Raw genomic sequence first — 25,272 nt, 5'->3', positions numbered from 1 at the left:
CAGCCTGGGCAACACAGCAAGACTCTGTCTCAAAAAAAAAAAAAAAAAAAAAGGCTCATGTGGCTCAGCTGTAGTATATGAGAAGATGGGGTGATGTCACCAGGTGAGCTGGGACAGGAAAGGTTTCTTCCTCATGGGGCCTACAGATCGGCCTCACCTCGGAGGCCTCTCTGTACCTGCTGCATCTCCAGCTTCCCTGTCTCCTGGGTTTTCCACCATGGCCCTTCCCTTCCCTCATCCCTGTTCCTACTGCTCCCTGCCTGCAATCTTCTTGTTCCTGTCCCCCAGCTGGAGTAGCCCCTTCTCCTCTGGCAGCTCAAATGTGAACACTTCTCTGAGTCTCTCTGGGCTCCTGCAGGGAGAAGTGGTGACTGTCCCTAGGCACTCCCAGGGGTCCGAGGCCAACCCTAGCTCCCCTCCCTGCCTGCACGAGTCATACACTCAGGACTCAGCGCCCAAGAGCCTGCTCTCCACAACACAGCGGATGGGTGTGCAAAGACACAAAGCTGGCAATCAGAAACTCCATCCTTCCAGTTCCAGCCAAAAACTACGGAGTCATCGCTTCCATCCAGTCTCTCAGCAAATCCTGGCAGCTCTGCCTTCAAACAACATCCAGAATCCAACCTCCCTCCCCGTCCACTCCCTCCCAGTGGTACCCTTTGGAGTCTGCTCTCTACGCCAGCTTCAGGGTCCTGTGAGAAGCTATGCCTTGGTTTCCGAAAGCCTCAGACTCACTCAGAGCGAAGGCCAAGGAGCTGTAAAGCCTTATGGAATCAGGTGACCATCCTCCTTGAGGTTCCTTTCACGAGTCCTGACTGCACTTGCTGCAGGCTGAAAAGCTCTTTCCCTGGCCAGGCGAGGTGGCTCACACCTGCAATCCCAGCACTTTGGGAGGTCAAGGTGGGAGGACTGCTTGAAGCCAGGAGTTCCAAGACCAGCCTGGCCAATACAGCAAGACTCCATCTTAAATTTTTTTTTTTTTTTTGAGACGGAGTCTTGCTCTGTCACCCAGGCTGGAGTGCAGTGGCCGAATCTCAGCTCACTGCACGCTCTGCCTCCTGGGTTTACGCCATTCTCCTGCCTCAGCCTCCCGAGTAGCTGGGACTACAGGCACCCGCCACCTCGCCTGGCTAGTTTTTTGTATTTTTAGTAGAGACGAGGTTTCACCGTGTTAGCCAGGATGGTCTCGATCTCCTGACCTCGTGATCCGCCCGTCTCGGCCTCCCAAAGTGCTGGGATTACAGGCTTGAGCCACCGTGCCTGGCCAAAAATTTTTTTAATACACAAGAAAATCTCAGTTAAGACTAGCTGACTGGCCGGGTGTGGTGGCTCACGCCTGTAATCCCAGCACTTTGGGAGGCTGAGGTGGGTGGATCCTGACTTGAGGTCAGGAGTTCAAGACCAGCCTGACCAATATGGTGAAATCCTGTCTCTACTAAAAATATAAAAATTAGCTAGGCGTGGTGGCGCATGCCTGTAATCCTAGCTACTCGGGAGGCTGAGGCAGGAGAATTGCATGAACCCAGGAGATAGAGGTTGCAGTGAGCCAAGATCGTGCCACTGCAATCCAACCTGGGTGACAAAGCAAGACTCCATCTCAAAAAAAAAAAAAAAAAAAAAAAAAGACTGTGCTGGCTCTGAACTGTCTCACCCACTATAGTATATTGCCTGATGTTTCAAAATCACTCCTGCTCAACCACTTCTCCAATGGCAGAAAAGGAGGTTCACAGAAAGGGTAGATTTGCTGCGAAAGCCAGAACTGCAGTTTTGTGACCACTCTCCAAGCCCTCCGCCTCTTACCTGAACCCACGAGGACGTCTGGGTTCCCCAGGGTGACGGCTGCTGTGAAGTCAGAGCCCCGATACTCCCCGTCCACCTGCCAGTTCACAAACTTCGACTGCTGGGTCTGTGGGGAGGAGAGGGTGTGAGGGCGGCTCCTTGCTCACGGTGGCCGAGGGGAGCAGCAGCCTCCGTGCCCCACTCACCTGGATGGCCATCTTGGATCTGAGGCCGGGGCCCAGCTGGTGAATGACCTGAGCGTTGAGGCTGCCGCTGTTGTCCATGTCACCCACCAGTACAGGGAACGCCTGTGAGGCAGAGAGAAGGGCAGGGGTCAGAGGTCGCACACTGTGGAAGCAGGTGAGGTGGGTCAGGGTGAGAAGCCTAGGGTCAGAAAGCCTCAGATGGGGGTCCCCTCCTCCATGAAGTCCTCTCTGACCACCTAGGTTGAGTTAGGCTCCCCTACCTTTGGGTTCCCCCATGTCAGCCCTGCCCATCCTGGCTTGTTACTCTCTGGGAACAGGTCTGTCCTCTGCCCCACTGGTGAGTCCCATGGCTTTCAGTCATGTGTGCCAACACACGGCTGGGCACAGAATATGTTGTGCAATGAAGGTTTGCAGAATAAACTCATTTACTGAAGGGAAACGATAGAAGCAGAGACCTCATTCAGTCCCCCACACCCTGTCCAGGCCTCCAGTTTTGGTCTTCCTAATAACTAGCCCCTACACGGCCGCCCCAGAAATGTTCTAAAGAGAGATTTCTACAGAGGGAACCTGTGGACCACGTCTTTCCCTTGACCAAACCATGCCATGACTCTTCACAAGCCCCTAGAGAAAGTCCAAAGCCTAGTTTGGCATTCAAAGTTCTGCATGATCTACAGCTCAGCTCTTTCCACCCTGGGTCATCGCTGTCTAGCAAGAGAGAGGCTGTGGTCACACCCCCAGCATTGCTCAGCATGGAGCCAGGCAGGCAGAGAGCAGGGGTTCGGCGGATGTTTGCTGGATGAAGGAATTACTCGTGTTCCACTACATCTCGGAGAGATGCAGTCCCCATCTCCAAGCTCTCGGCAGCTGTGACCTTTTCCTGATGATGCCAGTCTTAGCTTGGCATTTGGCCACAAATTTGTTATTCGAAAGATACAATGAATGGATGAGAAAGGAAGCTCACCTCTGTGGGACTCAGCTGCTTTGTCCCCACATACGTGACCCCGAAGTGGTAGTTGGACTCCCCGATTGTGCTGAGGGCTACTGTGTGGTTCACCTGGGAGGAGAGCGAGGGCTGTGAGGATGCTGGACAGATGGGCTTGCCCAATGAAGAGGGCAACGAGAAGGTCTCTGGGCTGGGCAGGGGATGAAGACTGGGAGGCACGGCCTGACTAAGAGACTCAGAGAAAGGAGGTGCTGCCAACAGGCCCACATACCTGTTCCTTGACTCCAGCCTAGCTGCTATGGGAGACAGTACCTCTGGATTCTAGGTCCCCAAACTGAGTAGTCTGGCACTGTATCTCCGAGTCTTTTCAAGTATCAGGGAGCCCAGTTCTTGAGGGAGGAGTAAGGGGGCGAGTGTGCGGATGCAGGGAGGGGGATGGTGGGGACGATCTCTGGTGGGTAAGGACACCAGGAAGGCTCACCTGGAAATGGTTACTCAACCCTTTGTTGACTGTGAGCTTGACACCCTCCATCTGAATGGGAAACAGCTCTGGAGAAGAGAAACGCTGTCACACTCCACCCCAATCCCACACCAACTCTCATCTCTTCCTTCCCTGCTGTCCCCAGCTCTCTCCAGAGACCCATAGCAGAACATCTCACAAAGGCTTCCACCTGTAAAGAGGCAGTGCAGCCTAGTTAGACAGGGCCAGGGCCTTTGCCTGCTCAAATCTCACTGCCACCAAGCTGAGCAACTTTAGGTCAAACTCATCATCTCTAAGATGGGACCCTCACCATACAGAATTGGCCCAAGGATCTAATGAGTTAACATATAGTGAACACCAAAACAGAACTCCATAAACCTCTACCACTATTACTACTCTGATTGCTCCAGGCTGGGATCCGGAGGCTTTGGGTTCCACCCCCACGGAACCTTGCTGACACCGTGACCTTGGGCCTCAGTTGCGTTCCCGATAACAAGAGAAGTCTGGCTTGGCTGATCCCGGGGCTCCTGAGGTCCCTAAGGCTTTTCTCTATTGCTATGACATTCCACCCCGTTTCCACCATTTGATTCCATCATTCTAAGCCCCAAGTCCAACGTTCCACCATTCGATCCCAACGTCACCTCCTAGTGCTGTTGAATAATTCCAATGGTGCGCGCCAAATCCCAAAGTCCCCAGTGTCCTCCCCTTTTCCCCGAGATCCGGGCCATCGCAGCCCCGAGGGGGCCCGTCGCCCCTCACCCTTGCACTTCCGGTGGCACTCCTCGAATGTCCCCGGGTTGGGCAGGCAGCCGCAGGCCCCATCCTCGGCGGCCCCTGCGGCGCTGGCGGTTGCAGCCCCGGGGGTCCGTTCCGAACCTCGACTCGTACTGGTGCCGGCGCCCAGGCCGCCTCCCAGCGGTGGCAGCGTGAAGCCCGGCGGCGAGGGCGGAGGTGGCGGCAGCCCCACGAGGGCCGGCGCAGGCGGCGGTGGCGGCCCTGCGGGCGGCGAGCTGGCGGCCAACACATTCCCCATGGTCGCCTGCGAGGGGAGAGGTCAGAGGGCGGAGGTCAGGGCCCGTGCGCCCAAGACTCAGCCCCAGCAAATCCCCACCCGACTCCGGGCCCCGGTTCTCACTGGCGGCGGCGCCTGCTCCCGGCCTGGGCTCCGCTCCCACCCCGTGCGCCACGCGCAACCGAACCCGCTGCCGCCGCCGCCACCACCGTCTCCCCGCCCCGTCTAGCCCATTGGTTAAGTGTGCCCTGAGGCCCGCCCACCAGCGTCAAGACTCGGTCTTCCCATTGGACTTGTGAATAAAGTCCCGCCCACTTTTCCTAACTGTCCTTTTGTATTGGTTCTCACTCGCAGGCAGGTCACGGCGCACCTCCCGCCCTTCTCATTGGCTCGCCGCGCTTACGCCTATTGGCTCGCGTCGCCGCGGGTTCCGGTGCTAGCCCGCCATTGGTGTGTGCTGCGCATTTTGCCACGCCCGCTGAGGCATCGCCCCGCCTATCACCTGGAGGAGGCCCTCTTTTGATTCCGCCCCGCGGCGAAGTTGCTGTGATAATTGGTCAGCTTTGACCCTTGCAGCATTTTGATTGGCTCCAATGTGTACGGGGGCCCACCTTGGTGGCGTATCAGCTTGGTACTCTCATTGGCTAACGTTACAGGGTCGAAGGACAGGTAAAGGTGGGTTGCGCGGCAGAGGCGGCTAGGCAGCAAGGTCAGGCCTCGCGTCCCACCAGGCACCGCGGCAGCGGGGCACGCACCCCACCTCTGGTCCGGAGTAGCTGACCTAAAACCGGAAGTGCTGGCCCTTCCCAGAGTGCCTCGGGAGAATTGTAATCTGTTCTCAGAACCCTGCGCTGCTCCTCGTTACCCACAATGCCCTCATCACCTCTTAGACCCACCCCTTTCGTTACCCATCATGCCTCTTGTTCCTCGCGTCACTGCGGCTTCTATCTTTGGCCCATTCATTCCTCTCCCATTACCCATCGTGCCTCTGCCCCATTCATTTGAGCTTCATTACCCGGACTACTTTTAGCTCCAGCAGCTTGCTCACTTTCGTCGTTCTTCCGGCCCTTCTCTAATTAGCCATCATGTTTTGGATCCATGAACTCCTGTCCGTTACCTCCCTTGCCCCCGTCCCTATTTTTTCATTATTCATCACTCTGCCTCTGGCTCCTTCATTCAGGTTTATTACCCGTCATGCCTTGGGCTCCTATTACAACATTATTCATGATTTTGCCTTTGATCTATTTTTGCTTGCCATTTATCCTTTAAACTTGAGCCTCTCATAGTTTCGATACTGCTTTTTTAATTTTTATTTTTTTAGACACAGGGTTGGACTCCGTCGCCCAGGCTGGAGTGCAGTGGCGCCATCATAGCTCACTGCAGCCTTGAACTTCTGGCCTCAGTCGATCCTCCCACCTCAGCCTCCAGAGTAGCTGAGACCACAGGTGCGTGCCATCACGCCCAGCTAACTTTTGTAGAGGCGGGGTCTCACTGTGTTTCCCAGACTGGTCTCTTAACTCCTGGACTCAATCGATCTTCCCGCCTCAGTCTCCCAAAGTGTGGAATTACAGGCATAAGCCACTGCACCTGGCCAATTGCTGTTTTTTATCTTTGTCCCATTCATCATACTGCTGTTGCAATTATTCATATTCATTAAACAGCATGCCCTGGACCCCTCCCCATTCCATTACTCAACATTTTTTGATTGATAGGTTTTTGCTCATTACTCTCTCAATTCTTATTTTGTATCTTTGGTCACTTTTTGTCTTTAACTCTCTTAACGCCTAGTTCACTGATTATCTCAAGCTCTTAGCCTCCTTCTTCATTCCCCTTCATGTCTCACCCCATCCCTTTCACATCCCACAGAAAACGCAAGTTCTGGTCAAAGTATAAATTCATATTTTGTAGGAAATGTAGTTTACAAAACAGTATCAATCGCTACCCCCAATCCAGGTGACCCACTTTCCCCCGAAGGGAGACGTTTAGGTCCTATTTCACTGGGCAAGGGTAAAATGATTCAGTAGTCTTCCAGGTTAACAGTAAATTCTTCTCCCAAGGTTGGGGGTGTCAAGGCACAGTCTGTATGAGGCTCACCCTGTCTGGTCCTAGGCTGGGCTGCTTGCTTGGTAGGCAGGAATTGGGGTGGGGATGGGGGCTCAGGGAAGGGTCTGGACCCTGAGACTTCTGCTTACAGGAGGGTGCTGGGAAAACTCTGCGTTGGGCTGGGGAATCCCCTCTCTCCCATCTTTGGGGAACAGGGTGGGGAGGGGGTAAGTGGGACCCTGCTGCCTGGAGGGCTCAGGTCTGAGCAGCAGGGAGCCCTCAGTGCCCACTCCAGCAGACCTATTGGGAATTTACTACCTGAAGACAAATTATAGGTCTAGGGTCTTCTTTGTGATTGGGGGGAGTCGAGGCATTGGTGGGGGGTGAGAGGTATGATCTAAGGTCACAGTCTGGGAGAGGAGTCCTTGGGATCAGAGGTTGTGCAGAAGCACCTTCCCCACCTCCCGCCTCATGAGATAAGGTTGCCAGGATTCCATTATCACGGTGAGTTTCTCTGGGCTCATGGATTAGGGGTCATAGTGGAGCCACCAAGGTAGAAATCACAAGTGGGATGCACTTGTGTTAACTGACAGTGGCCTGGCCAGAGGTCAGGGGGCACTAGATCCTTGGCAAGAAAGCTAAGGGATCAACAGGTGAGATGTGAGACACCAGGCGCGTGGCAGCTCACACGTACATGGCCCGGGACATGACAAAGCCTTTGCCCTGGTAGGAATCAGAGGGGCTGCTGTAGGACAGAGCATCGTAGATGGGGTTGATCTTATCCAGATACTCTTCCTCCTCCTCCCCCTCCTCATCCTCTAGATCCAGGGAAACGTCTTCCACAACAGGTGGCCCTGGAGGCACCGGGATGGGGGACCCCAGGCTTGTGGCTCCAGGGTGCAGGGGTCCTGACCGCTCTTCCAAAGTGGGCAATTCATGGTATCGAGGCATTTCCTGGAGGTGGAGAGGGGACAGGAACTCAAGATCACTTCCTACGCATGACACAGATGACCAATCTGCTCTTGACCCCCAAATCCTGACCACTCTCTCCCCATGCCAACAAGATGCCACCTCACTCCTTGTCCATGAGGTCATATTGCACTGGGACATTCATTCGGCCCTTCCCTAACCCAAAGCCCAGTGCATGCAACTCACCCTGTTAATCCTGGGACTCACCTTTGTCCCTCGATCTCTGCAAATCTTTCCCCATGAACTTTCACCTCAGTCTCAGCCTCAAGTACTTAACCTTGGGCTCTAAACGGCCCTTTGAACCTTGAGCACAACCTCAGTGACCCCTGACCTCCAGTAGACCACTGAGGGGAGTGACTTGATTTGTCTTGTCCCAGCTTCAGGGATGGTATCCAGTAAATGTAGATAATCAATTTGCTTTCATTCTATTTTTTTTATTATTATTTTTTTGAGATGGAGTTTCGCCCCTCTCTCCCAGGCTGGAGTGCAATGGTGCAATCTCGGCTCATTGCAACCTCTGCCTCCCAGGTCCAAGCGATTCTCCTGCCTCAGCCTCCCGAGTAGCTGGGATTACAGGCGCCTGCCACCACGCCCAGCTAATTTTTGTAATTTTAGTAGAGACGGGGTTTCACCATGTTGGCCAGGATGGTCTTGAACTCCTGACCTCAGGTGATTCACCTGCCTTGGCTTCCCAGAGTGCTGGGATTACAGGCATGAGCGATTGCGCCCGGCCTTTTTCTTTCCTTTTTTATTTTTATTTTTGAGACGGAGTCTCGCTCTGTTGCCCAGGCTAGAGTGCAGTGTCATGGTCTCAGCTCATTGCAACTTCTGCCTCCCGGGTTCAAGCTCCTGCTTCAGCCTCCTGAGTAGCTGGGATTACAGGTATGAGCCACCACGCCCGGCCAGATAATCAATTTTTGTTGACCTAGTGACTTTTCCTTTTCTTTTGTTTTTGAGACAGGGTCTCACTCTGATGCCCAGGCTGGAATGTAGTGGCACAGCCCCAACCACCTGGGCTTAAGCAATCTGCCTACCTCGGCCTACAGGCATTTGCCACCACACCCAGGTAAGTTCTGTATTTTTGTAGATACACAATGTTGCTGGGCAGCCCATGTTGCCCACGCTGGTCTCGAGCGCCTAGGCTCAAGGGGTCCAGCTGCCTTGGCCTCCCAAAGTGCTGGAATTATAGACCAGAGCCACCACGCCCGGCCCAGGTGATTCTATTTTTTTGTTTTTATTTATTTTTTTGAGATGGACTCTTGCTCTCTTGCCCACGCTGGAGTGCAGTGGTGTGATCTTAGCTCACTGTAACCTCAGCCTCCTGGGTTCATGTGATTCTTCCGCCTCAGCCTCTTGAGTAGCTAAGATTACAGGCTTGTACCACCACACCTGACTAATTTTGTGTATTTTGAGTAGAGATGGGGTTTCACCATGTTGTCTTAGGCTGGTCTGAAACTCCTGACCCCAAGTGATCCTCCTGCCTCAGGCTCCCAAAGTGCTGGGATTATAGGCCACCGCGCCCAAGTGACTTTAAATTCTAACCTTGTGACCTTGGGCTTTCTCGCCCCTGACCTCCCCCCACGGAATCCTGAACACACCAGGGACACACCCTTGACCTTGAGTTATGACCTTTAGTCTTTGACCTCTTCTGCCAGGTCTGACCCCTGGCCCTTCAACCCAGACCCCCAGCCCACCTTTGTCTTCCCATGAGCTCCTACCTGCTCAGTGCATGAGGCGCCAGCGTCAAAGTAGGGGGTCTTGAGTGGGCTGTGCTCCGAGGCCCCCAGAGTGAAGAGCTGGGAGGGCTGCAGCAGAGAGGGGCGGGGAGGTCAGGAACTGCCCCCACCACCCAGCCAGCCTCTCCCTGCAAGGCCCCTCCCAGCCCTGGGGTGCGTGTGGAGGTGGGGATAGCTTGGGCTCCAGGGAAAGTGCTCACCATCTCCTGCTCCTCCAGCTTCGCTTTTGGGGTCGGTGGCTTGTAGGAGGGAGGTCCCTCTAGGCTGTGGGGTAGGAAGTAGGTCAAGCGGAGACTAAGACCTGAGAACCCCTCAGACTCCAGCGTTACGGCACATGCTGTTCCTTTTGCCTGGGTCTCCCTTTCCCCTGCCCCCTTTTCTTGCCTGGAGTAAGAGTTATTATTCATTCCATGAATTCCTTTTTTTCCTGGAAGCCTTCAGGTTTCCCCAGCGGATCAGGAATTCCTGTTACATGGACATACCTAGGTGTACTTCCCCCTCAGGGCACTCACTGAATTTGTACTTGAAATGTTATTTATAATTACCATGCCTCACTGTGAGCTCTGGGAGGGAGAAAAGATCTGTGTTGGGCCAGGCGTGGTGGCTCATGCCTGTAATCCCAGCACTTTGGGAGGCCGAGGCGGGCGGATCACCTGAGGTCAGGAGTTCAAGACCAGCCTGGGCAGCATGGCAAAACCCTGTCTCTACAAAAATACAAAAACTAGCTAGGTGTGGTGGTGCGTGTCTGTGGTCCCATTTTCTTGGGAGGCTGAGGTAGGAAGATTGGTTGAGTCCAGGAGGCGAAGGTTGCAGTGAGCTCAGATTGTACCAGTGAACTCCAGCCTGAGGGACAGAGTGAGACCCCGTCTCAAAAAAACAAATTTTGCATACCTCACATAACTCAGACTGCTCTGAGCTATTTTTCTTTTTTTTTTCTTCTTTTTTTTCTTTTTTACGAGGTCTCACTCTTGGCTAGACTGGAGTACAATAGTGTGATCATAGCTCACTGCAGCCTCCACATGCCCCCACCCCCACCTCAGCCCACCCAAGTAGCTGGGACTTCAGGCACGGGCCACCATGTCTGGGCAATTTTTGTATTTTTTTTGTAGAGACAGGTTTCGCCATGTTGCCCAGGCTGGTCTCGAATTCCTGAGCTCAAGTCATCTACCTGCGTTGGCTTCCCAAAGTGCTGGGATTACAGGTGTGAGGCACCATGCCCAGTCTTTTTTTTTTTTTTGAGACGGAGTCTCGCTCTGTTGCCCAGGCTGGAGTGCAGTGGTGCGATCTCGGCTCATTGCAAACTCCGCTTCCTGGGTTCACGCCATTCTCCTGCCTCAGCCTCCCAAGTAGCTGGGACTACAGGCACCTGCCACCATGCCCGGCTAGTTTTTTGTGTGTGTTTTTAGTAGAGACGGGGTTTCACCGTGTTAGCCAGGATGGTCTTGATTTCCTGACCTCGTGATCCACCTGCCTCAGCCTCCCAAAGTGCTGGGATTACAGGCGTGAGCCACTGCGCCTGGCCTTTCAGTCTTTTATTTTTTAAGATACAGGGTCTTGCTCTATCACCCAGGCTAGAGTGCAGTGACATGATCATAACTCATTGCAGGCTTCAGCTCCCGGGTCAAGTGACCTCCCACCCCAGCCTCCTGAGGAGCCGGGACCACAGGCATGCACCACTATGCGTGGCTAATTTTGGTTTTTTTTTAGAGATGGTGTCTCACTTTGATGCTTAGTCTGGTCTCGAACCACCAGCAACAAGAGCCTTGGCCTTCCAAAGTGCTGGGATTGGTCAGGCTCGGTGGCTCATGCTTGTGATCTTAGCACTTTGGGAGGCCGAGGTGGGCGGATCACTTGAGGTGAGGAGTTTGAGACCAGCCTGGTCAACATGGTGAAACTCCGTCTCTACTAAAAATACAAAAATTAGCCGGGAGTGGTGGCGCGCACCTGTAATCCCAGCTACTGGAGAGGCTGAGGCTGGAGAATCCCTTGAACCTGGGAGGCAGAGGTTGCAGTGAGCCGAGATCACGCCTTGGCACTCCAGCCTGGGCGACAGAGTGAGACTCCATCTTAAACAAAAACAAAAACAAAACAAACTGCTGGGTTATCTTCAGGTTTCTGGAATTTGTGATAAAAGGAGCAATATACAGCCAATCAATAGCTTATGTTATTTTAATGTAAATTTTCGACAATTTAGGATCTGCCTCTTGTCTTTTTTATTAAAATAATTGTGGGCCAGACATGGTGCTCACACCCATAATCCCAGCACTTTGGGAGGCTGAGGTGGGCGGATCACCTGAGGTTAGGAATTCGAGACCAGCCTGGCCAACATGGTGAAACCCCGTGTCTACTAAAAATACAAAAATTAGCTGGTCGTGGTGGCGGGAGCCTGTAGTTCTAGCTACTCAGGAGGCTGAGGTAGGAGAATCACTGGAACCTGGGAGGTGGAGGTTGCAGTGAGCTGAGATGGAGCCACAGCACTCCAGCCTGGGTGACAGAGTGAGACTCCATCTCAGACAAAAACAAAAACAAAGCAAAGTGCTGGGATTACAGGTGTGAGCCACCCTCCCTGACCCACCCTGCCTGACCAGTGTTACTCTTTATCTTCAGGTTTCTGGAATTTGTGATACAAAGGCAATGGATAACCAATCAATAGTTTATGTTATGTTAATGTAAATTCTCCATAACAATTTAGGAACTGCACTTTCTTCTTTTATTAAAAACTCAGCCAGGCACGGTGGCTCACGCCTGTAATCCCAGCACTTTGGGAGGCTGAGGAGGGCGGATCCTGAGGTCAAGAGATCAAGACCATCCTGGCTAACACAGTGAAATCCTGTCTCTACTGAAAATCCAAAAAATCAGCCAGGCGTGGTGGCCGGCACCTGTAATCCCAGCTACTCTGGAGGCTGAGGCAGGAGAATGGCTTGAACCCGGGAGGCGGAGCTTGCAGTGAGCCCAGATGTCACTGCACTCCAGCCTCGGCGACAGAGCAAGACTCCGTCTCAAAAAAAACCAAAAACCAAAAAACAAACGAACAAAAAAGCCCCAAAAATGTAGTAGGAGCCTGGGCTCTGATGAGTCTTCACAGAACAGAGCAGCCAGAGCCACCATGCGTGGCTGTTTTTTTTTTTTTTTTTTTGGTAGAGGGGGGTGGTCTTCCTATGTTACCCAGACTGGGCTCCAATTTCTGGGCTCAAGCAATGGATCCCCCCACTCCAGCATCCAAAAGTGCCGGGATGACAGGTGTGAGCCACTGTGCCTGGCCCCTGGCTGATTTTTAAAATAAATGCCATACTTTATGGCAGAGAGAAACCCATACCTCCCTACTCCATTTAGATCCCAGTTCCTTTAAGTCTCTGTTTCACACAGTCATGGAGAATTTTCTGCCACCCTGACCGCTACCCCATACTCCTCAGTTCTTCCACCCCTGTCCCTTTCCCCATCTCAGGGCCCATCACTTACTCTTCGTCCTCCTCTGCCCCCTGCAGCGTCTGCTCCTTCCGCTGCTGCCGGCAGATAAGGATGCCCGTGGCGGCCACAGCAGTTGCAATGATGGCGGCGATGATGCCCCCGATGATGCCGCCCGTGGCCCCTGCACCTGCTGTGTTGGGCGTCTCTGCAAGGAGAGGGACAGTGTAAGGGGGTCTCCAGGAGGAAGCCACAGCTCCGTATTCCAAGCTACCATCCCCACCCCAAGTCATCGCCTGCCTGTCTATGTCCTCTCCCACGGGCGGGGGACATTCTTTCATTCAACTCAAACTGCTGAGCATGAGGAAGGAGCGAGGACGTGTGCCCCGCATGGGAGACGACTGGAGAACAAAACATACATACAAAGTGTCTACCTTCATGGAACTTTGATTCTGGTTGGACAGGGAGGCCAACAGTAAGCAAACCAGTACAATAGTTCACATGCCAGACGGGAGTAAGTCACGGGGGATACAAAAATACAGAGTGCGGAAGTGATAGGAGGTGCAAGGTGGGGTCCCCAAAGGTAGTGGGGCCTCTACCTTACTGTAAGGTGACAACTGAGCAAGGACCTGAAAGAGATGCCGGGGATGAGTCATGAGAGTGTCTGGGGGCATCACAGGCAGTGCAAACAGCCAGAGGCCCTGCAGGAGGCTTGCGGGGCTTTATGGCTTTTTTTGAGACGGTCTTGCTTTGTCACCCAGGCTAGAGTGCAGTGGCATGATCACCGCCAACTGTAGCCTCAATCTCCTGGGCTCAAGTGATCCTCCCAACTTACCCTCCGGAGTGGCTGGAACTACAGGCATGTGCCGCCAGGCCCAGCTTTTTTTGTTTGTTTGTTAATTTTTTGTAGAGATGGGGTTTTGCCGTGTTGCCCAGGCTGGTGTTGAACTCCTGGGCTCAAGCGATCCTCCAGCCTTGGCCTCCCAATGTGCTGGGATTATGCCATGCTCGGCCTGGCTTGTGTTGTTTTTAAAGAACAGCAAGTAGACCGTGTAGCTGGGGCAGAATGAGGCGGGGAAGTGGGGAGATGAGAGGAGACAGGACCGGGGCGGCTAGAAAGCAGAGAATGCAGGGGCAGAATTCTGGGATCCAGAATCACCTCTGGGGACTAGAATCTCCTTCCATTTATCAGGAAAGGGGTTAGAGCTGGGGGCAGTGACTGACGCCTGTAATCCCAGTGCTTTGGGAGGCCGAGGCGTGCGGATTGTTCAAGATCAGCCAGGGTGACGAGCACAAGACCTCATCTCTAGAAAAAATTTAAAAAATTAGCTGGGGGCCGGCCGGGCGCGGTGGCTCACACCTGTAATCCCAGCCCTTTGGGAGGCCGAGGTGGGTGGATCACCGGAGGTCGGGAGTTTGAGACCAGCCTGATCAACATGGAGAAACCCTGTCTCTACTAAAAATACAAAATATTAGCTGGTCGTGCTGGTGCATGCCTGTAAATCCCAGCTACTCAGGAGGCTGAGGCAGGAGAATCGCTTGAATCCAGGAAGCGGAGGTTGCCGTGAGCCAAGATTGCGCCATTACACTCCAGCCTGGGCAACAAGAGCGAAACTCCATCTCAAAAAAAAATTAGCTGGGGGCCAGGAACAGTGGCTCACACCTGTCATCCCAGCACTTTTGGAGGCTGAAGTGGGAGGATTGATCACTTGAGCCCGGGAGTTTGAGCCCAGTCTGGGTAATATAGGGAGACCACCCTGCTTCTTAAAAAAAAAAAAAAAAAAAAAAAAAAAAAAGGATGGCTGGGCGCGTTACTCAGGAGGCTGAAACAGGAGAATTGCTTGAACTTGGGAGGTGGAGGGTGCGGTGAGCCGAGATCGCACCACTGCACTCCAGCCTGGGTAACAGAGCAAGATACCATTTCAAAAACCAAACAAAACAACAAAACAAAACAAAACAAAACAAAAAAAACACAAGACAGGAAAAGGGGTCGAGAAGCCCGTGTGCTCCTGGCCCTCTCCTTCCTTCCTAGCACTTCCTGTTTCCATATCTCACGTCTTCCCTAATGGAAGAGTTTTTGGAGCAGCTACCTGTTTACTTGCCAATTTTCACCCTAGACCATGCGCCCGAGGTCTGGCACACAGTAGGTGTTTGGTGGGTGTGTAAGGACGACCCAGCATGGCACTGAAGGATCCACTGTGTGCCAGGCGGACAGAATTCCCCGCTCCTGCCCTCCTGTTGCCTGGGTGGGGTGGGTGGGCGAGTACAGACAATAAACAACCGGGCAAGTACAGACAATAACACGTATGGAAGAGCCCATGGGGGTCACGCACACATCAGCCTCACTCTGCAGATGAGGAGGAAGCTTCCAGAGGACGCTGGACTGTTGGATCTTCATCTTCACTGCTCCCGTTCCACAGCCTGACATCCTCTGGAGGGCTTCAGCGGGTGGGGGAGTGAGAGAGAGATTGCCCCTCGGTCCGCACACACAGCTTCATCCTAAACATACTGCTGCTATTCTTGTGGTCATCATGGCAATGTGCACCGGAGGACGGGACTGGGTCTGTGCAGGTCATAGCTGCAGCCCCAGCACCGCCTGGCACAGGGCTTGGTGGGGTCTGTGGAGGTCGACGAGGCTGCATGAGGGCATCATGGGCATGTCCTTACTGGGTCCCGTGACAGCCTTGTGAGGCCGATGTGAACACCCGCCCCGTGTTACAGAGGAGGCACAGAGGCTTGGGAGAGCAGAGGTGACACGGGTAAAAACCTGCCCCTTACTGAGCCTGGGAGTTCAAGGACCCCCTCTATCTTTGCTTTTCCAGTTGAGAGGCGCTGGAGGGAGCTGCTGCCACTCCCAAGGAGTCACTGAAAAGTCCCTTGGGGTGATCCCTGGGGGCAAGGATGGAGAAGCAGATGAGGGAAGCCACAGTGGGGGTGGCCAGAGATGGGACTTCTCCAGCACCCCTCGCCTGCCCCATGCCCTTAGGGTCCCTAAGAATGGGAGTGGGGAGCAGCCCTCCCCTCCCGAGACCGCCAGCAACCTGGGGGAGTTGAGGTCTGAGGCTCCATTGGATCACAGCCCTCTGGCCTCCCATTCTCTCAGGACGCAGGGAACCTGACTGAGCCCCTGCTGTCCCCACCCCCACCTGCACCCGAGGGTCTCTGGACTCCGACCGGTCTGGCCACACCATCCAGAAAGGCAGCTTCTGTCCTGGGACTCAGAAGTCCAAATGTCCAGGTCTCTGAGCCCACAGTCCAGTGACCTGAATCCTAGTTCCACGAGCCTCGCGGTTCTCGGCTGTCCAATGCGTCTTTCAAGGATCCAAGTGGTCCGAGCCCCACAGCCTTCCCCAGTCTAACCCCTTCCAGGCTTTCATTCCCCGGGGACGTGGATCGGCTCTTCCCAACCCTGGGACCTAGGAGTCCCTGTCCCACCCCCTCTTTCCCCACCACCCAAGGAGGGGGTCTGATGTATTACAAGACACCCCCAATGTTTTCCTCCAAGGCATTTATTAACTCCTGAGTGTCACGGGGCCAGGGGCAGGCTGGAGCCAAAACCAAGTCTCTGGGGGTGGGGGTCCTCTCTGGATCCCCACAACTCAGCTCCCCGGGCTCCCCATGCAGCCCTAGAGACGGGAGAAGTCCAGTGTGCCGTTCCACCTCCCTCCAAGTCCCAGGAAAGTGGGAGGCAGGGTTCCACTCCAGTGTTGTCCAGACGAACAAGTCCAACCAGTCTGGAACCCTAGGCCGGCGTGGCCCAGTTGGGGGCGGGAGGGCTGGGCCCGGCTCTGTCTCTGTCTGTGTCCAGGTCACACATAAACTGCCCGCCGTGAGATGAGGGAGCCGTCCAGCTGGGACTCCATGTCATCCTCGAGTGCTGGGGGTGGAGGCAACATGAGGCCTTTCTCTGCCTTCTCTTCCTCCTCCTCCTCCTCCTCCTCCTCCTCACCATCTGGTTCCATGGGACCAGGGACTACTGGTGTCCAGAAGACAGGGTCCCCATTTCCCAACACCTGAGTTTTCGGATCGTAGAATCCCCCGTCGCCGCTGGCTGCTCCTCCTGTTCCTCCAGGGCTCTTCCTCCTCCTCCTCACCCTCAGCAGGATGAAGGCCAAGGACCCCCCAGCCAGAAGTAGCAGCACCAGCAGTGTCCCCCCCACGGCCCCCCACACCAGTGGGCCCATGTCTCGGGGCGAGGCCCTGGGGGTTTCTGAGGAGAGAGAGAAGGAGGGGTGAGAGAGAGAGAGAGAAAGGGAGACACAAGGTCATGAGGATAGCTCTGGTGAGGGGGTGGGGGAGACGCAGGATAGGCGGGGAGGAAAGGAGCGGGAGTGACCATAATTAGGGGGTGACTCTAAGCAGAAGAATGGAGGAGGAAGAGGAGTGGGGGGGAAGGGGAAGCCCCTCCGCCCTTCACTACAGCCTGAGCACCACTTTGTACAAGGAGGGGATGCCAACCAGTGGTCCCCAGGTGTTCACGTTTTGCAAAATTTAAATTGCTAGCCAACCTTTCAAAAATCAGGCGATTTCACCTAAAAATCCAGGTTTCTGTTAGGGGGGAAAAGATCAGATCTGGCAACACCAAACTCCCATGTCTGGCAATCGCTGTAGCTGAGTGGAAGCTGGCTATTCGGATGCAGTAGATCTGGCCGCCCGGTCACTGGCTGGGACCCTGGCGCCACCTGACTTCGCAGCCCTCCCTGAATGTGCTGTGGGGTCCTCACACAGCTACAGGCTTGGGGGCACACCCCCTCGGGGGAGGACAGTTGGATTTCAGTGGGAGGCTGTCTGATCCCAAAGCTCTCTGCAGAGGGCCACAGACTCCTGATACTTCTGCCCTCTCGAGTGGCTGGGAGCATTTATTCCAAGTGCCGTGGCTGCCTCCTCTCTGGGCCACTCATCCCCAGCGTGTAAAATGGGGTTCTCATAGACCGGGACAGTAGGACTTCCTTAGTGCTCCCTGCAGGGGTTGAGCCAGGGAGGATGGGAGGGAGCGGGGAGGCGGAGAGAGAGGAAGCCATGAAGTGCTGAGGAGGGAAGTGTGAGCAGGGAGGGATGGGGCTCCTGGGCCCCAAGCCAGGGACAGATATCAATGTAACCAGAACCTACCCACTGCCACTTCCCCCATTCCTGCATGCAAGGCCTAACTGGGACAGACGGGGGTGGGGGTTCACCCACACCTGACCGCACCTCTACACCTCTACTCACAGGAGGAGCTGAGACCCAGGAAGGACATCTGTTTCTGTTGTTTTCAAACAGGGGGTCATGACCCAGTGGGCTGTCAAATCAGCTTAGTGACTCACAAATAGCATTAAAAAAAGAGGAGGATAAAATCTTTTTTGGCGGGGGGTAGGGTGGTATATACGTCTCTAGCTATACGCTGGGTTGAGGAGTGAAACAGATTTTTCTCCATAATGGAAGTGCTGGTCACTAACTGGACCAGGTTGAGCCTATCTCGGGAGGTCTGTCTCTGTTTCTGGAGGTGGCATTGGTGTTTTGGAACTTGAAGCTGAGTCTGTTCATGTCTAGGGTTGAAAGTTCTGAATCAGGCTCACGTGGTGGCTCATGTCTGTAATCCCAGCACTTCGGGAGGCCGAGGCAAAAGGAATGCTTTGAGGCCAGGAGTTCAAGACCAGTCTGGTCAACATAATGAGACCCTGTCTCTATTAAAAATAAAATGTTCTCTGAGTCTCCCTAAAGATAGATCTGTCCTGCGGTGTGGCATGTGTACCTATGTTCGTGCTGCTGTGGACTCCATACTGTGTTTCTGTGACGACTCTGTGTGTGCCTGGATGTGGGTTCGTGGCTCAGAGACCCTCTGAGAGTGACCCCAGGAGCTTTGAGTGTGTCTCCTCTGGCTGTGGCTGTCGGGGCACTCACTGCTTGCGACGGGATTTCTAGGGTGCTTGGAGCACGCACGTTTCTGCAGGCATTATCTGTAGGCACGTGTCTTTGTAATGGTGTTGTCGTCTGGGGGTGGCTCCGTGGCCACCGTTGTGGGGAGGTGGGGTATCTTTCCACAGCACTGAGTCTTTCTCTACTGCGTCTGTTCTGCAGGCTCCAACCTTGGAGCCACCTGCTGGGTGTGTGGGCAGGGCATCAGCTTCTCAGGTGTATCTGGGGTAGAGGTTAGGGGTGTATTTCCAGTCAGGTGTCTGTCTGGGTGGGTGGAGCTGACCCTCCCCTGGGTGTGCTGCTGAGGGCAGGGACTGTGGCTCATTCACCATTGTATTCCTAACCTCAGCGAGAGTGCCTAGCAAACAGGAAACACATATTTGTTGAATGAGAATCTCCCTAACGGACTTTCTGGAGAGTTTCGGAGGAGTTTCGGGGAGTTTCGGGAGAGTTCCCGGGCACAGGTTTCTCCCAGGGTGTCTTTTGATTTTCCGTCTGAGTGAGGGATGACATTCCTCTGTGGGCAGCCGTTGCTGTCCGGGATTAGTTTTGCCCCCAGCGTGTCTGTCTGTGTGATGTCTCCCTCCAGGGACTCGTGCGCATCCTCGAGCATCAGGTGAGCCCAGAGCGGGACAGCTGTCTCTCTGGGTTTGCTGTCTGTGACAGTGTTTCCCATAGGGGTGCCCTATCTCCCTGGCTGTATCTGGATTCCTGAAGAGGGGTCTGTTTTCCCTTAGGTATCCCTGCAAGGTTGTGTGTGCATTCTAAGATTATGACTCAGTAAGGGAGTCTGCTTCTGTCCCTCCGTGGCTACTCTGTCTCCATGACAGGCACAGCCCCTGTCTGGGAGTTTGTCCCTACACCTTCGGTCATGTTTCTGGGGGGCCTGCACATTGCGTGTTTGCACAGGTGTGCTGCATGGACCGTTGCCCTCGGGTGTTTCTAAGCATGTCTCTTTCTGGCCAGGTGCAGCGGCTCACGCCTGTAATCCCAGCACTTCTGGAGGCCAAGGCGGGTGGATCACCTGAGGTCAGCAGTTCGAGACCAGCCTGACCAATATGGTGAAACCCTGTCTCTACCAAAAATACAAAACTTAGCTGGGCTTGATGGTGAGCACATGTAGTCCCAGCTACTCAGGAGGCTGAAGCAGGATATTGCTTGAACCCGGGAGGCGGAGGTTGCGGTGAGCTGAGATTATGCCACTGCACTTCAGCCTGGGCGACAGAGCAAGACTCCATCTCAAAAAAAAAAAAAAAAAGTCTGTTTCCAGTTGTCACAGTTGTCATCTGGCTTCGTTCCGTCTGTCTTGGCCAGTGCCACTGTCCTCCTGGGTGTGTGTCTTGGTGACAATGGGTTTGAGTGTGCAGGGTTACTATCCAGGTGAGTGTCTGGATTCTGAGGCATCTCTGCAACAGCATTTCCCAGCACAGGGAGTGTCTGTGGCTGTGGGTCCTGCCAGCTGTGGCTTTGACAGGAGGGGTCTCTGGCCCCAGCTCCGGGGCGCGTGGGGCTCTCTGTCCCAGGGAGCATGGCTCTGTTAACAGTCTCGGCCTCCCTCTAGGTGTGCGGCTCTGCAGCTGTGAGTTTGACCCAGTTTCCATCACTGGGTGATGGTCTGGCTTCGCGCTTTTCCTCTTTGGCTCCGTGCCTTGGGGCCGGATCGTGTTTCTAGGGGTGGGAGCTCTTGGTTTCTGTCTCTTTGAGGTTTGCGTGCCTGATTCTAGGTGTGTGTCTTTCTCAGGAGCCGGAGCCCAGGGCAGCTTCCTCAGGTCTCTTTGTGAGGACCCTAGCCAGGCCTCTACTTTCTAGGAACCCCGAGCAAAGTCCTCAACCCCCCAACTCTGCTGCCTTCACTTACCCTGACACCCCAAATTCAGATCCCAGTCTGAGGCCACGAGGGGAAGGCCAACCCTCATCTCCCCTCAGCCAGACGGGTCTACATCCCTCCCAGGCCGGCGGCGCAGCCTCCCCCTGTGCAGTCCCCAAATGCTGAAGGGTGGAACTCTGGGGGAGCAGACCCAGGTCTCCACACACGGCCCCCAAGACCCACTCACCTCGGACAAAGATGAGCTGCTCAGCGCGGCCCATGCCCACGGCATTGGTGACTGTGCAGACGAAGGTGGTATTGAACAGACTGTCCACCGCATGGATGACCAGCTGGGAGCCCTGGGCTACTGCGGAGGTCGGGAAGATGCCTGAGGTCCTGGAGGGGTGTGGGGTCAGGTGAGAGGGATACCAAGGTTGAGAGGGGAGCACAGGTCTCATCCCTGAAGATACACCCACCAGGAGCCAAGCTGCAGGGACCTAAGTACTCCTAGAGACCCCAAATTGCCGAAATGCAAGCTCCCTTCATCCTGGAGGACTTAGGAGTTTAGGCCCAGCCCCTCCTCCCTCAGACCCAGGAGTCCAGGAGCCCAGCCCTTCCTCTCTCAGACACTGGAGTCCAAGCCCCCAGCCCCTGCTCCCTCGGACCCAGGAGTCCAGGCCCCAGCCCTGCCTCCCTCAGACACAGGAGTCCAAGCCCCCAGCCCCTCCTCCCTCAGACCCAGGAGTCCAGGCCCCAGCCCTGCCTCCCTCAGACCTAGGGTTCCGAGGCCACGTGACTCACGTGCTCCAGTCATAGCCCGTGGGCTCTGGGTTGCTGTGGACGTCACAGCTCAGGGTGGCATCAGTACGGCCGAGGTACCAGTTGTCATCATAGCCGGAGATGGACACTTCAGGAGGGTCTGCGGGAAATGGGGGGACTGGATCAGCAAGGAGGAGAATCCCAGAGTGGGTGGACAGGTTAGCAGATGGACAGGAATGCTAAAGAAACGGGGCAGGTTGGCAGGAGGTATGGCAGTCAAAACCATCTGGGGCAAATCAGTCCAGGCTGTGTATGCTGATGTCGGTGTAGACACCGTTCGGGGAAACCACTGTGGATAATTTTGTGGGAGTTATTGTTCAGTGCTGGCAGTGCCTGTGGGAGCCACTACAAATAATGTGTGTGTGTGTGTGTTTGACAGGACGTTGCTCTGTTGCCCAGGGTGGAGAGCAGTGGGGTGATCTTGGCTTGTTGCAACTTCCGTGTCCTGGGCTCAAGCCATCCTCCCGCCTCGGCCTCCCAAGTGGTTGGGATTACAGGCATGTACCAACACTTCCAGCTAATTTTGGTATTTTTAGCAGAGACAGGGTTTCACTGTGTTGCCCAGGCTGGTCCCAAACTCCTGACCTCAACTGATCCGCCTGCTTTGGCCTCCCAAAGTGCTGGGATTACAGGTGTGACCCACCACATCCGGCCTGTGTGTGTGTTTCTGACATGGAAGGAGGATGTCAAAACAGGGTTTGGGCAACCAGTGTAGGTCCCGGGAAGAAACTGGCACAGACGAGGCTCAGGGGAGCTGGTGCACTTATGGGTGCACATAATGCATGTTGTCTGGGGGAACCAGTGTAGACTTGGCTTAGGGAATCTGTGTAAGTGGAGGCATTGCCTGGGGAGCTAGTGTAGACAACGTTGAGTTGGGGTATGTGGTCATTTTGGACAGTGGTGGAAGAGGTGGTTAAGCCAGTATTTGAGGGATTCTGTGTGAAGAGTGCCAGGGTGGCCTCTCTGGGTAATATTATGAGGTGTGAGTATAGGCAGTTTCTGGAAGAGCTAGCAAAAATCCCAGTGGGAGGGGTCAGGATCAACAGGGCCCGGGGGTGGGGGCAATGTAAATAATATCAGGGATCGGGGTCGGTGTAGAGACTCTGGGAGACACAGTATAGACGGCACCTAGGGAAGTCAAGGCAGAAGTATGAGAAAGTGTGGAGATGATGTTAGGTTGGGCAGTGTAGACATGTAGACATGGCCCAGCATGATTGACCCGGACAGTCCAGGGGCAGTGTCAACCAGGGTCCATGGAAGCCAGAAAAGACACTGTTGGGGGCAGCTCTTTGCTGGTAAACCAACTCTCTGGGGAATAAAAGAAGCTCCCATTTCTAGGGTTTGCCAATTTCCTTGGTGTAAACATTCCCCAAGGTTGATTTCAAGCTACCGAGATGGCTTCATTGGATGTGGAATTGGAAAGAAATGTATCAAACTGGCTCTTGCAAGCCCATCCCAGCTTACCACAGACTAGGCATGGCATGGCATGAACCCAGTAAAGCCAGTGTAGACAATGAGGGGGAAGTATGTAGATTTGCCCATGGGAACCAGTGTAGACAATGGCAGGAAGGTTGTGCAGAATTTGGCTTCAGGGAACCCACGTAGACAACATTCAGAGACAATGTAGACAGTGCTTTAGAGAAGCCAGTGTAGGCAGTTTTGATGGGGGAGGGGTCACCCCCGATGCACTCACAGCGTACAGAGAGGGTCACAGGTATCAGGGCTGGCTCCTCGAAGCTCTCATGCTCCACTTTGCAGGTGACCGTGACACCATCTGCTCGGCCCGAGGGGACCAAGGTGAAGCGGCTGGTGACGGTGACAGTGCCGGCCAGGGTCCCTGACACCTGGGTCTCTTTGGCTTCCCAGTCGAGGGACGAGAGCCAGGAGATCCGGGCAGGTGGGCGACCCTCTTTGGAGATGCAGCGGGCCACTGGCACAGGGTCCTGGCTGAACGTGACCTCCTGGGCCTCAGCGTGGTTCTGGGGCTTGGCTGGGGAGAGGATGAGAGGGGGTGCATCACTCCTCACCTGCAGTCATTCAACCAACACTCAGCAGAGGAGCAGGGTGCTAGGCCCTAACCGCTGGGTTCCAATCCCAGCTCTGCTGCTTATCAGTGGCCTGGCTTGGGGTAAGTGGTTTTGCAACTCGGTAGCTGTCTTTTCTTTGGTTCTGTAGCTGTCTCTTCTTTGGTAAAATGGGGATAATGAAAGTACCCACCCCGAGGATTTTTTTTTTTTTTTTTGAGATGGAGTCTGGCTCTGTTGCCCAGGCTGGAGTGCAGTGTCCGGATCTCAGCTCACTGCAAGCTCCGCCTCCCGGGCTTACGCCATTCTCCTGCCTCAGCCTCCCGAGTAACTGGGACTACAGGCGCCCGCCACCTTGCCCGGCTACTTTTTTGTATTTTTTTTAGTAGAGACGGGGTTTCAACGTGTTAGCCAGGATGGTCTCGATCTCCTGACCTCGTGTTCCATCCATCTCGGCCTCCCAAAGTGCTGGGATTACAGGCTTGAGCCACCGCGCCTGGCCTGAGGATTGTTGTGTGAATTAAATACTACACTGATAGGTAAATGCCTTAGGGTACTGTCTGGCCCACACTGCCCTATCCAAGCATTGCCCATTTTATTTTACTTTATTTTTTAGAGACAGGGGCCCGCTCTGTCACCTGGGCTTGCGTGCAGTGGCGTGATCATAGCTTGCTGCAGCCTCCACCCGCTAGGCTCAAGTGATCCGCCCTCCTTGGCCTCCAGAGTAGCCAGGACCACAGGCATGCACCACCATGCCCAGCTAATTTAATTTTTTTTTTTTTTTGTAGAGATGAGTTCTTGCTATGTTGCCCAGGAGGATCTCAAACTCCTGAGCACAAGCCATCTTCCCACCTCGGCCCCTCAAAGCTCTGAGGTTACAGGCGCCTGGCCTGGCCATTTCGTTATACTGTCTCTTCGCCCTGCCAGAGATGCAGAGACAGGGTCCGAAAGCCTGGAGGAGGCTGGGATTTAAAAAAAAAGGTGGTCAGGCATGGTGGTTCACACCTGCAATCCCAGCACTTTAGGAGGCTGAGGAGGGTGGATCACTTGAGGTCAGGAGTTCGACACCAGCCTGGGCAACATGGTGAAACCTCGTCTCTACTAAAAATGCAAAAATTAGCCAGGTGTGGTGGCATGCATCTGTAATCCCAGCTACTCAGGAGGCTGAGGCATGAGAATTGCTTGAACCCGGGAGGCGGAGGTTGCAGTGGGCGGAGATCATGCCACTGCACTCCAGCCTGGGTGACAGAGCGAGACTCTGTCTCAAAAAACAAAACAAAACAAAACAAAAAAGCCAAGGCTGAGTAACCGAGTAATGTGGTTCAAAGGTCCAGCTGAAAAGGCCCCCTGTTCCTTTTCCTGTAGTCATCATTAGAGGATTGTATGACCGGAAGTGTGATAAAGGCAGAAAATGTTCAAAGTCGGTCCTTTTTTTTAATACCCTTTCCACCTTATCCTCTTGGAAAACATGGGAAGGAAAAAATCACAAAAACAAACCTCCAGGAAGAATAGCAGCTCGTGCTTATGATGTGTGTCCCCCACCCAGACTCAAGTCTTCCGTTGCTTTCTGGACCTGGGTATCCACCTCTGAACTTCTCAACACAGTCTGACTCTCCCCTTCTTCCCAGCTCTCCCTTCCCACCGCCTTCTCCCCTGACCATCGTGGAGCATCCAACAAGCCTCCCCACATCCTCCTGGCTGCCCTCCAAGCTGTTAGAATAGCGACTCAGGGCCCAAGCCCAGCACTTCCCCATGGCCACCTCCCCTGGCCGCTCCACGTGCTCCCCACCCACGCCCTCCTCAGTCTCTGCCCCCACCCACTTTGGGGTTTTGGTTGGTGATTTTGTGCCTGGATTGCTTTGGCTTCCTTCTCCAGACCCCACTCCAAGCCCCTCTTCCTCAAGGGCACTTTGCTGACCGCTGACTCTGGCCAACCATCCATCTCTCAGTGGCTCACACATTATGAAGACAGAGGCTTTGGCTGTTTTGTTCCTTACTTCTGCCCCAGTGTGTATATAGAAGCTTTTGAAGTTATCTCTCTCTCTCTGTTTTTTTTTTTTTTGAGACGGAGTCTCACTCTGTCGCCCAAGCCGGAGTGCAGTGGCTGGATCTCAGCTCACTGCAAGCTCTGCCTCCCGGGTTTACGCCATTCT

The 25,272-nt window shown here is 54.4% G+C and overlaps 3 protein-coding genes across 3 annotated transcripts in view; all 3 read right to left on the bottom strand.

Moving 5' to 3' along the window:
• The window catches only part of TOMM40 (translocase of outer mitochondrial membrane 40 homolog (yeast)), a 12,513-nt gene extending 7,880 nt beyond the window's left edge, over window positions 1-4,633 (bottom strand). The window contains exons 1-6 of the mRNA XM_011975069.1: window positions 4,545-4,633; window positions 4,169-4,448; window positions 3,410-3,477; window positions 2,947-3,039; window positions 1,986-2,087; window positions 1,801-1,906 (exon numbers count right to left, since the gene is read on the bottom strand). Of these exons, the coding sequence (XP_011830459.1) occupies window positions 1,801-1,906; window positions 1,986-2,087; window positions 2,947-3,039; window positions 3,410-3,477; window positions 4,169-4,442 (643 nt within the window). The 5' untranslated portion in view covers window positions 4,443-4,448; window positions 4,545-4,633. The remainder of the gene's footprint in view (window positions 1-1,800; window positions 1,907-1,985; window positions 2,088-2,946; window positions 3,040-3,409; window positions 3,478-4,168; window positions 4,449-4,544) is intronic.
• Window positions 4,634-6,303: 1,670 nt separating this feature from the next.
• The window catches only part of PVRL2 (poliovirus receptor-related 2 (herpesvirus entry mediator B)), a 74,899-nt gene continuing 55,930 nt past the window's right edge, over window positions 6,304-25,272 (bottom strand). Inside the window, exons 3-9 of the mRNA XM_011975136.1 lie at window positions 22,789-23,085; window positions 21,078-21,195; window positions 20,524-20,672; window positions 12,629-12,782; window positions 9,370-9,433; window positions 9,152-9,238; window positions 6,304-7,418 (exon numbers count right to left, since the gene is read on the bottom strand). Of these exons, the coding sequence (XP_011830526.1) occupies window positions 7,149-7,418; window positions 9,152-9,238; window positions 9,370-9,433; window positions 12,629-12,782; window positions 20,524-20,672; window positions 21,078-21,195; window positions 22,789-23,085 (1,139 nt within the window). The 3' untranslated portion in view covers window positions 6,304-7,148. The remainder of the gene's footprint in view (window positions 7,419-9,151; window positions 9,239-9,369; window positions 9,434-12,628; window positions 12,783-20,523; window positions 20,673-21,077; window positions 21,196-22,788; window positions 23,086-25,272) is intronic.
• LOC105535834 lies at window positions 16,065-17,494 on the bottom strand. The gene has a single exon (XM_011975061.1). It carries the CDS (start codon window positions 16,756-16,758, stop codon window positions 16,384-16,386), a length of 375 nt encoding a protein of 124 aa, XP_011830451.1. The 5' UTR covers window positions 16,759-17,494; the 3' UTR covers window positions 16,065-16,383.

This window comes from Mandrillus leucophaeus, unplaced genomic scaffold (assembly GCF_000951045.1).
Source record: "Mandrillus leucophaeus isolate KB7577 unplaced genomic scaffold, Mleu.le_1.0 Scaffold151, whole genome shotgun sequence".
Lineage (NCBI taxonomy): Eukaryota > Metazoa > Chordata > Mammalia > Primates > Cercopithecidae > Mandrillus > Mandrillus leucophaeus.
Note: the sequence above shows the minus strand (reverse complement) of the source record. Positions and strands in the feature narration are given on the sequence as shown.